Source organism: Ictalurus punctatus, chromosome 24, assembly GCF_001660625.3.
Source record: "Ictalurus punctatus breed USDA103 chromosome 24, Coco_2.0, whole genome shotgun sequence".
Lineage (NCBI taxonomy): Eukaryota > Metazoa > Chordata > Actinopteri > Siluriformes > Ictaluridae > Ictalurus > Ictalurus punctatus.
In genome coordinates this window covers 17,335,739-17,348,106 of record NC_030439.2, presented here as the reverse complement: position 1 = coordinate 17,348,106, position 12,368 = coordinate 17,335,739, and the positions used below count along the sequence as shown (strand labels likewise).

The following is a 12,368-nucleotide window of genomic DNA, read 5'->3' as shown; positions in this document are numbered from 1 at the left end:
ATAGAATTCATACAAAGTAATGCGTTATTAATAAAAAAAACAATTTATACCACTATGCTAATACCAAATTGCTCCCCACCAAAAATTACCTCTCGTTGCAATGGAATGGTCCAAAGTGACGTTTCGCCACAGACGCCAACATATGATGGATAGTAATACAGTGTTGCCAGATCCTCAGTCAATATTCTTATATTAAATACTTTTTAATTGCTGCAACAAGTTGAGTTTTTATGTCCGAGGGTTGGATTTGGACACTGTTACTCTTTACCTGTGATGATCTAAATATGAAACAAGATATTTCCTATCTTTTATAGGAAAAATTAAATAAAACAAGGTCAATATAGGGCGTTTATAAATAAATAAAAAACTTATTTTATTTATTAGTGTCTACTAAAAAATGTCTTGGATCAGGATTACGTTGCATTTAATATTATTATCCATTTTACAATTCTAGTCGTGTATTTCAGAAGTTGTGTTAATTGGAAGGGATTATGAAGAAGGGGATCATTTTGGGTTTGTGAATTATTTGTTTTGAAAGTCAAATCAGGCAACCCTGCATTGTACCGCTTTGATTGGTGCCAGCTAAGGCGGGAGACTGCACTGCATGGCTTACACGGGAGCCGTGACGCTAACTGTGTTGCTGGTCAACTTACTGAGAGCATCATCATCAACAACAACAACAACAACTTTATAACTACTACCAGTCAGGATGATAATAATAACAATAAAATTGCTACTACTACTACTACTTATTATTATTATTATTATTATTATTATTATTTTTATTATTACTGTTGTTGTTATAATAATGATGATGATGATGATAATAATAATAATAGCAATACTACTACTACTACTAATAATAATAATAATTATTATTATTATAATATTGGTACATTAAAGTCAACACAACACTTTTTTTAGTCTTCGTGAATGGGAAATGACATGACACTATCCTTATGATTGGTATACAAGGGTGTATTTTATGATTAATGTGATTTTGTGATTTAAAATTTAACATTCAAAACTTCAAACCCAAAGAGGTTACTGTATCTGACCTGCAGCAAACATGAAATATAAAATTCAGAATTTCATGTATATGTTTCATGTGCATGTTTACTTCCACGTTCAAGAAAAAAAAAAGAAAAAAACACATGCCAAGAAGTGAACTGTCGACTATAAACTGGCAGTGTGAATATACTGTAGGTGTGAATGAGAGTGTGATTGTGTGTGTGTGTGGTGTCCTGTGAAGGAATGGCATCCTGTCTAGTGTGTATTCTCGCCTCACACCCAGTGTTTCTGAAATAGACTCTGGATCCACTGGGACTCTGAACAGGATAAAGCGGATGCTGAAAATGAATGAATGAATGAATTGCTGGATGAATGAATGAATGAATGAATGGATGGATGGATGGGTGGATGGATGGATGGATGGATGGATGGATGAATTAATGAATGGATGGATGGATGGGTGGATGGATGGATGAATTAATGAATGCATTAATGAATGCATAGACAGACGGATGGATGGATGGATGGATGGATGGATGGATAGATGAATGGATGGATGTCCATATTATCTTCATCCAAATAAAATGGCATATACAAATTGGCAAAATGTATAACTACTTTATTTATTTATTTAAAGTATACTACTTTATTTATTTGTTTGTGTATTAATTAATTCATTAATTCATTCAGAACAGAGCTTCCTAAATGAATGAATGAATGACTTAATTAATTAATTAATTAATTAGGTATATGTGTTAGTTTGTTCATTTGTTTATTCATTCATTCATTCATTCGTTTGTTTGTTTGTTTGTTTGTTTATTCATTCATTCATTTAGAACCAAACTATTTTTTTTGTCAGCTTTCAAACTAATCATTTGCTTTAAGTATATATTGGGACTTTAAGTAGGCTAACATTAATTACACAAATCTTTAATCATAGTTTAAAAAAAAATTTTTTTGTATTTTTATATACTTTTACTATTTACTCTTTTATATACTTTCCTTGTAAATATGTACATGTCCTGTTTTTCTTGAAACCCTGTGTACTCTTGAAACCCTGTGTACCCTGTGTACTTACCTTGTACTACATCCATCAATTTTAGACTGATCTCGAAACTATCTTTTCTTTTAAAAGTTTTAGTGAAGGTAACTTTCTCTCAGCTTTCTTCATTCTTAACCAGGAACATTTAAAAAAAAAAAAAAAAAAAAATTCCAAACAGCCTTTTGATAACACCATAGCATGGAATCTGGCCTACTCAAGTTAACCAAACAATTTATTGCTGAATGTTGATCTGGAAAGTGTGCTGTTTTAATTTTGCTAGAATCTTAGTGCAGCCTTTGATACGGTTGACCACATAATTCTTCTGGATCATCTAAAGCAGCGTTTCCTAACCTTTTTTCAGCCACAGCATCCTTTGAAAATCCCCAGGGCTCAATCCTGGGCCCTATTTTGGTTTCCTTTTACACGCTTCTGCTTCTGTCTATCTTTCAGAAATATAACATCTCTTATCACTGCAATGCAGACACACAGTCGTTCCACTGAAACCAGGTGATAAAGACTCTCTCAACCTCATTTTTGACCGTCTGAATTCATTTTTAAATTCAATTTTCAAAACTGAACTTAAAGTTTTATTGTTTGTTTTTAAGCTCAACATGGTACTACACCAAGCTGTATCTCCAATCGTCTTTGCCCCCTCATTACCTCCAGATCCTTAACATCTTCTAATCAGCAGACTGGTCCTTTTCTGTTGCTGCTCCGAGATTGTGGGATATTTTACTATTGTGTATAAATTGTTTATCCCTCACAACAGACAATTTTAAAATCCAATTTGAAAACATATTTATGTTCCAAGGCATTTGAGTCATTGTAATTTCTCCATCATCCAGCTGTTTGTTTTTGTCTTGTTATTGGTGGCTTTTTTATTTTTTATTTATTTATTTTTTTTGGGCGGGTTCTGTTTCCCGATTGGCTTTTTTAATCTATCTGGTTTAATTGTGTTGTTTCTCTATTTTATTCTGTGTTAATCATATACTGATTTGATTTTACTGTACACAACTTTGGTTATCACTATCTATCTATCTATCTATCTATCTTTTTAATTATTAATATATCTATCTTTTTAATTATATATATATATATATATATATATATATATATATATATATATATATATATATATATATATATATATATATATATATATATATTCTGTCACAGTCAGAAGACCTCCGTTCACTCTGCATTACTAGGTCAGTAGAACAGAGGGCGCTATAGTTTCAGAGGTGTGAAAATTGCATCCTGTCATCTGTATTTATAGCTCTATCCACAAGATGGTGGTGTTTTCTTTAGGCTCAGATTCAAGTCTTGAGAGTCTTGTACATATTTGTATTTCCAATCTAACCTTCATGTCACTCATTAACCAGTGATTAAATATTTCCTGAGCTGGAGCAAGTATGATCAAGGTTAAATCATTAAACATGGAGTTCCCAGCAGAGGTGGGTGGAGTAGCCCATTTATTTACTCAAGAAAAATAAAACTACTTATAAAAATAATATCCCAACTAACAATAAAAGTAATAATGTTAATAATTCCTTGAGCAAGAGTAATAAAGTATCCAATGAGAAGACTACTCAAGTAGCAAGTTACTAGTTACTTCAGATCTGATTCAAATGAAGGGAAAATCCTGGATCTCAGACTAGAACTGTGCTGTAAGTCACACCTCTCCTTGAAAGTCTGTCTGTTCTGTTTATATGATATAAAACCTGGGTTCAAGATGAAGCAGCATATCCCAGTCCTGTGATGGGTACAATAACACACAACCTGTCATTTTCAACACAACCCCCCCCCCCCCCAAAAAAAAAAAAAAAAAAAACCCAAAAAAACCCCAAAAAAACAACAACAAACATTTTCCCAACAGTTGACCATCTTTAATTTCAAAACATGTTAACAACACAAACTCACCAGCATCTGCATTTAAACAAGACAACAGAGAACAAAAGAACAGACTATGGAACAGAACAGAAAGTGTGTGTAAAGTGTGTGTAGAGTATAGAGTGAGTGTTTGTGTGTATTACAAGCCCAATTCTGAAAAAGTTGGGACAGTATGGAAAATGCTAATACAAACAAAGAGGAATGATTTGTGAATGTACTTTGACTTGTGTTTAAACAAAAATCATATAAAGACAAGGTATTTGATGTTTTACCTCATCAACTGCACAGTTTTTTTGAAGATAAACGTTTATTTTGAAATTGATGCACCCAACATGTTCCAAAGAAGTTGGGACAGGGGTGATTTAGGACTAATATTGATGTGAGAAGTTGAAATAAGAAGGTGATGTGAAACAGGTGAGGTAATCGTCTAATCAGAGGATATAAGAAGCCTCCAAAAAAGGCCTAGTCCTTCAAGAGTAAAGATGTGTCGAGGCTCACCAATCTGTCAACAGATGCATTAGTGAATTATCCAACACTTTGAAGACAACATTCCCCAAAAACAAATCCGTAGGATTTGGGGCATTTCACCTTCTACAGTGCACAATATAATTAAAAGATTCAAGGAATCCGGTCAATTCTCGCTGTGTAAAGGGCGAAGCCGAAAACCACTTCTCTATGCGCGTGATCTCTGATCCTTCAAACGTCACTGTCTTAAAAACCGTCTTGAGTCTGTAATGGAGATCCTGACATCGGCTCGGGAATACTTTGGAAACCTTTATCATGCGACACCATTCGCCAATGCATCCACAGATGCAAGAAGCACCGCTAACTTTTCTGGACTCGGTCTCATCTGAGATGGACAGTAGCACAATCGAATCGTGTTTTGTGGTCCAACGAGTCGACATATCAAATAGTTTTTGGACAGCTGTCGTGTTCTCGGGGCCAAAGAGGAAAAGGATCATCCAAGCTGTTATCAGCATCAGGTCCAAAAGCCAGCGTCTGTCATGGTCTCCAGATGTGTCAGTGCCTATGGCATGGGTAACTTGCACATCTGTGAGGGCAGCATTAATGCAGAAAGATATGTACACATTTTGGAGCAACATACGCTGCAGTCCTGACCTGTCTCTGATTGAGAATGTGTGGCACATTATCAAGCGCAAAATAAGGCAACGAAGGCCCCGTACAGTTGTGCAGCTGAAGAAATGCATAATGGATGAATGGGGGGAAATTCCGCTTGCTAAACTTAACCAACTGGTGTCTTCACTCAGCGTCCAAACGCTTAATAAGTGTTATTAAAAGAAAAGGTGATGTTACACAGAAAAGGCGATGTGCTAAACAGTCGACTGTCTCAACTTTTTTGGAGTGTGTTGCAGTCACCAAATGTGAAATGAGCGTATATTTTCAAAAATAAATTAAATTACCGTGAGACTCGTGACCTCATTATACGTGATATAAACTAATTATTAAAACTACATATAGTCAATAACATTTAACAGTAATGGAGGAACACCACAGAATGTAATGAAGTAAAAGTACATTCTGTGATTAAGAATGAACTTGAGTAAGAGTAAAAATTTTTCAAAATGAGATATACAGAATTCCAGTTACTAACTCAGTTTTGAGATTGCAGCTGTTGTTAAACCTGATGTCATTTCCTGCTGACAGTTATTGGCCTTTTTCCCACCAGTGTGTTCAGCCATGGGGCTGCATTGCACTCCCACCCAGGAATCATCTGTCAGTAAACCAGGCCAGACTTCTCTTCAACTGTAGACTTATTCTTTAAAATCTGTTTTTGATTAACACAGATTCACAAAACAGTAATTACAAATGTAGATTTTTATTTATTTATTTATTTATTTTTTAAAAAGGCTTTTAAGGGTTCTTTGGATAGTTATGGGTTCTTTGCTTCCTACCCTGAATCCTCAGTCAATCAATCTGTGCAGCCGGCAGTGTTGGTGCCTCTCTTCCCAGCTCCAGTATCCGAGGTTTGATTCTGAGCTCGGTTTTGCCTGTTCTTGCATGTCCATATGGTTTTCTTCTAGGTTCTTCAGTTGCCTCCCATGGCCAAAAAGTGCCAGTACATGGACTGGCTACCCTAATTTGTCCTAAGTGTAAATGAGTGTCTGAGTATAGGAAAAAAAAGTATGTATGTGTGTGTGTGTGTGTGTGTGTGTGTGTGTGTGTGTGTGTGTGTGTGTGTGGTGCACTGTAACGGATTGGCAACTTTTCAAGGTCCTACTCCTGCCTTGGACCCAGTGTTCCCAGGATAGGCTTTAGATTCGCCATAACCCTGACCAGGATAAAAGGGTTACTGAAGATTAATGGGCGAATAAGTAGGCCTTTCCGAATGTCAGAAAAATGGAACAAGACACTGTGTTATCTACTACTACTACTACTACTACTGCTGCTGCTGCTAATAATAATAATAATAATAATAATAATGATGATGATGATGATGATGATAATAATGGGGGGCACGGTGGCATAGAGTTCTCCTCGTCTTTCGGAGGCTTCCACCGGGTACTCTGGTTTCATCCCCTGGTCCAAAGACCTGCATTTGTAGGCTGATTGGTGTTTCCAAATTGTCGGTAGAGTGTGAATGTGTGTGCCCTTGTCCAGGGTGTCCCCTGTCTCGTGCCCTGAGTGCCCTGGGATAGGCTCCAGGCTCTCTGCGCCCCTGTGTAGGATAAGTGGTACAGAAAATGGATGTATGGATGGATAATAATAAAACAACAACAACAACAACAACAACAATAATAATAATAATAATAATAATAATAATAATGCTTGTGTATTGTGTATTCAGCATCACTAAAGAGAACCTTGTCCCTCCCCATCAATACTACTCCACTCTTTAAAAAGGTTCATCCTAGTTCCCTAATGGAATGGTTGCAGATCTTTAGTTTGTCCCTCTAGAGGGAACCCATATTGGGTTGTATGTAGAACTCATATTCAGAGGGTTTCCCTTTTACAAAAGTCCTACCACAAATTATACCACTTATGGCTATTCAAATTAGAAAAAAATGTATACACTAACAAAATAGTCTCTTGAATCTTGTATAGCATGCTAAGACAAAATGATTTGTCAAATAATACATTGTAATATTATACTGAATTATATATTATAATTATATAATTATTTAACATATATAACACTTCTCATTTTAAGTGCTTTGCATATAAACGTTTAGCAGGTCAGAGAAAGGCATTCATGCAAATCGTTAATGAATTAAGTATACATCTATGAGCAAAATCTTCTTAACAAAAAACATCCCAAGACTAATAACAGTTTATGTTTAACAAGTGTCCATATTTATTTTTTTATCTAGATTTAGAGTTCCCAATAAACACTCTTAAAGGGTTCAGTGGCTTCACTATGAGTCATCATGAAACTTTGGGCTAAAATTTGCATGCCACTGTGTGATGACCTCATGCATGGGCTTGAATGTAGAGACGTGAAGATGATTGACTGAAGTGGATAGCATACTAAGTAGGCTAAAGATAAATGAAACACTAAACTGTTTGTGAAATCTGAGCCTTTAGGAATGCAATGCAAAATGTATCCAATGATTTATGAATGCAGATTCAAACGTTCTGGATGTATGAATTCAAGTACAGTTTGGAGATTTATTTAAACTGCAAAAAATATATATAAAGAAGTGTATAAGCAGAGTATATTTTTGAATCATGTTTTGTACATTTACGTCTAACAAGGCCATATTATTATTATTATTATTCCTCTATGATCCAAACTGTTTTTGTGAGCCAAAATCCCCTCCTAAGGTTGAACTATGAAGCACATCATTTTTCATAAAGCCATTATGTTTTACCTCGCATCACCCTATTTCCTAACCTCAATACCAGGTCTGTGTGGTATAACAAGCTGATACACACCTGTAACTGGCAGGCAGTGGTGTGTAAATAGGCAGAGCCGATGGTTCTAGGAAAATGCCTTTTCATGCCCTAGCGAGCCTGGACTCAACCTTGTTGGTGCATGTTGGGTGTATTTTCCTTTCTAGTGAAGCTATCGTTCTTGTAAAGACACCTCATTCGTGTGTGTGAGTGTGTGTGTGAGGCCAGAGTACAAAACAACTTTATAGGTAATTCTCCATTGACTATTACCGTCATAAATGAACAATATACAGTATCCACTTTTGTTCAAAGTTAATAAAATGAGACTTGAATGCACATTTTACATTTTGTATCTAATTTATTTTGTATAAAAGTAATGAACAAAAAAAACGTTTATGTACCAATATTAGTGTTTAGGATTGTACCGACTTAACACATGTAGCTTGCTACTAGACACACAATTCTATTGCACACAAAAGACATTTCATACATATACACATTTTAGACATAAATACAATACATACATCGTCATAAATGCATAATACAAAACTTTTTTTTGCACAGGGTTTTTACACGGAATGGAAGTGATAGGCATGCTTGCACAATGTTCATATATATATATATATATATATATATATATATATATATATATATATATATATAAAAAGCAAAACAAACAAAAAAATTTGAATGATTTTGGAAGAGCTGCCAAAGTGCTTTCTCTGATGATCAACAGCGGAAAAGACAGCAAGACATTTTGGGATCAAATTTTTGTGTTTGCTTTGAGTGGTTTGTAAGAATAATAATGAAAGATGAGGTCAGTCCTGAACAACAGGAAGTACCACAGGAAACAATGAACTTCCTGTCATTGCAGGAAGTGTGGTTTTAGGCAGAGTAATTAGCCTCTGACCTTTGACATAAGAGCGCAACCTCCTCCTCCTCATCCACCTGAAGTGTGTGCGTTTAGAGGCCATGACACAAAACAACAACAACAACAAACAAACAAAACAAACAAACAAAAAATAGAGGTGACCTGTTTATTTTTATCCCAACGTCATGAGTTTTCATCTCTGCAACCCACCTGTGTGTCATCAGAGAGTTCAAATGCGGTGATCATTTTCAAGACTTCACAGTGACCCTATCCCTCTTTATTGTCTTCGACAGCTCAATATTCAACAAGACGAGAGACAATCAGTGTTCGGTAATACTGTCACAAGGAGAAGCATTTCACTCTAAACACTTCATGCATACATTCAGTTACAGGAGAGCACAAAAAAACAGAAAGCACACGCTGCTGCAGCGACGCTACAACATTGTCAAGACAAGTCCAGGGGATAACTGCAGACCGAGTGAAATGTGTCAGTGCCATTTCGCTGAAGGAAATGTACTTTCTGTTTGTGGCTTCCTTAAAGGAAACACTTTTCATTAAAAACAACAACAACAACAACAACAACAACACATAAACACACATACAGTACACACACACACACACACACACAAACATAAGCAAAGGCCAGAGAGGCTGAATGAAAAGGGTTAATGATGAAATTGTACATGAATACACCATAGATTATTTTGTACACAGGTTATGCCATGCAATATAATGAAGTGTAGTACATTGCTTTTTTTTTTTATTGTAGTTAATTAAAGAGAATATAATGGAATACATAGCATGGTTTTGCACCAATGGCTCATAAGGAGTGCACTGTGGAGTGTAACGATTCAGTACCTCCCTTTTCTTTGTGAATCAGGTCTGCTGAGTCATGCCAAGACTCACCTTTTCATGTTCATGCAACGTTGCCTTTGTTAGTTTGACTGAATCACAGGTCAGTCAGAAATACTTACAATCACATTTATGCTTGAAAGTGCAAAAAAAAATAAGGGAAAAAAAATAAAAAGGTTTTTTGGTCACCGCCCAACGACTAAATATGACATGGTGAGTAATAACGGTATCAAAACAATTATAAATCATTCAGTGGAGGTCATAAATCTTAGACAAATGCAAAAACAATAACAATAAATGACTATGTTCATACCACAATTGCCATACTTGCTTTTAGCTCCTAAGAGTCCATAGTAAGTGAAAAAAAAAATCACACAGGATTGATTGCTTTGTTAAAAGGAACATGCAAAACCTCTGTCACCACTTTTGATCGCATTACGCCTCTACAGCAGAATGATTCTTCAGGCGTCTTTTTGTTCGCGTGCTTAATCTACGAACACAAATACCTCAACTTCCTTCCGGAACTAAAACCACTCTGAGACCTTTACCAATGCAGCATGGGCGCTTTCCCCAAGCTCAGACAAAAGTTGTACAGTCCTGCATGATGGGAGTGGTCTGATGTTCATGTTTGCTGGTACAGTGGTCCATCGAGCTCGAGCTCTTGAGCTGCATCAAGCAACGTTCAGCTGGCCGGCCACTCTGGAGAATCCCCCAGCAGCACAACACGCGCAGGAACTCCCGCCGCATGTCCTTACTGCGCAGCGTGTAGATCAGCGGGTTCAGTGCCGAGTTCAAGGTGGCAATTCCGAAGAAGATGTCGGCGTGGCTGAGAATGGGGCAGGAGGACATCCTGCATGAGGTGTCAAGGAGCAGAATGCTGAAGGCGGGCAGCCAGCACACAATAAACACGCCCAGGACGATGGTGACAGTCTTGAGCAGGGCGTAGGAAGCCGAGTTAGTGGTTTCCTGGTGGCTGGAACGGACGATCAAGTAGATGCGGACATACAGGATGACAATGGCGAGCAGGATGACGCTGAAGACGGTCACCACAAAGCAGATGTAGCGCCTAGAGTTGAGAGGCAGGACGGCCGAGCACTCGCTCATATTGTTGATGCAGTTCCAGCCTAAAATGGGAAGACCTCCAAGAAGGATCGAAGTGACCCAGCATGCTCCGATAAGCAGGAACATACGGCAGGTCTTATTGGCGCCGTAAACCTTGACTTTGGTTATGGCAATGTAACGCTCTATAGCAATGGCGAGCAGACTGAACACTGATGCAGCCAATGCAATAAAAACAGTCCCTTCTCTTATGAACCACTGCACGGGCTTTAGATGAAAAGTATTTGAGCCTGATAGAAATATATTGGCGATGTAAGCCGAGCCAGCCAGCAGATCCGAGAACGCTAGATTCCCAATGAAGAAGAACATGGCCGAGTGGAACTTTTTGTTTCGGAAAACAGCAGTGAGGACCAGAAGGTTCTCCAGAATAATGATGCTGCAGATGATGATGAAGATGATATTGAGCGAGCTGTGCCCATCACTGTCCTTTCTGCGATCCTCCAAGTCCTGCTCGCTCAAGTTCTTGGCACAGATATAGTGCAGTTTGATGAGGCTTGAGTTGTAGTACTGAGAGTACTTGCTCTTTGATGGGTCTACAATGCATTTTGTGTGGGGATCCATAGTCTCTGTTGATATTCACCCAGTTGTCTGTCTGAGATTTTGGGTCCAGGAGACTGCACCTAGCCTGGAGTCATGTCTCGGTGGCCCAGGAAGTCCCTCTGTGTTGCCTGCAGAATAACACAAGAGCGTAGACAGTGAATAAACATATAGCAGCAACTTAAACAATATTTATACGACCGTGTTGATTGGCAGCAGCTCTCATGGTAGTCGTTTCTATAGTAACCGATTAATAAAAAAAATGGAATAAACACAATGGCTGTGCTTGAAGAGACATAAAACACTTCAGAACATGCTGTTATAGCAAATTAATCAACTTTAGGGCAACTTCACAGCAAACCAGATTGTTGTTGATTATTTTCCTTAAACTACATGCACCGTAGTGTTTTATTCCTTTCTAAATCATGCCATATTCGAAAAGGATTCCAAATAAACCAGGCGTCGAGATATCGTTTCAATGCATTTTCACATTCCATCCCGCTTGAAGGTGTAATTGCAAGCGTCTAACAGACATGATGTTGAGCAAGTGTGATGGATTTTCATTTCATTTCTTGCAGACTTGTGCGGATCACACACATGTTGGAGATTCAAAAATAGCTTCAGTGGAGCTCTGGAATTTCCCCTTTGAGAAAACATTCACCATGCCAAAACCCATGCTAGACACACACACGCACACACACGAGGCACAGATTGTTCTTCACACCCGCCCACATGTTGTAGGTAGAGTAGGAAACTTAAAGCTGACTTACTTATGAAGTGTTACAAACCTGTAACAAGTGTTAAATGTGAAAACGGTGGCAAAGTAAAAAAAAAACCAAACAGTTAAAAGTCATGTATAAATAAAGGAGAATAGTAGTCATTTAGATCAGCACGCTGATAGATTACAAACTTTCCTCCAGTCAAAAGTCCCCATTTATCTGGAAATGAGTACAAAAACAAGGTGACAGACAGACACAAGACACCTAACACAACATGCTAGGAAATGGGTTCATCCTGATTTCCTCCCTCATCGTTTGCTGACGCCCTATACGTCTCGCCTCTCTGTCGCTTTAGTGCTCCTTTCTCACAACAGAGAAACAAACAGAACACTGCGAACGACAACTGTTTACTATTGACAATGCCGCGGTCAAGTGGTTTTACACGCCCTATCTTAACACCTCAGCCAAATAAACA

At 37.5% G+C, this 12,368-nt stretch overlaps 1 protein-coding gene and 1 long non-coding RNA gene across 2 annotated transcripts in view; both read right to left on the bottom strand.

Annotated features, from left to right (window-relative positions):
* Positions 1–4,152: 4,152 nt before the first annotated feature.
* On the bottom strand, positions 4,153–6,668 carry LOC128629073 (uncharacterized). The gene is made up of 3 exons (XR_008393390.1): positions 5,857–6,668; positions 5,556–5,729; positions 4,153–4,994 (listed from the first exon to the last, which is right to left on the bottom strand). It is a non-coding gene; the product is annotated as an uncharacterized LOC128629073 (long non-coding RNA).
* A 1,465-nt stretch (positions 6,669–8,133) lies between these two features.
* Positions 8,134–12,368, bottom strand: part of s1pr2 (sphingosine-1-phosphate receptor 2) — a 31,506-nt gene continuing 27,271 nt past the window's right edge. Inside the window, exon 2 of the mRNA XM_017454813.3 lies at positions 8,134–11,305. Within this exon, the coding sequence (XP_017310302.1) occupies positions 10,095–11,198 (1,104 nt within the window). The 5' untranslated portion in view covers positions 11,199–11,305 and the 3' untranslated portion in view covers positions 8,134–10,094. The remainder of the gene's footprint in view (positions 11,306–12,368) is intronic.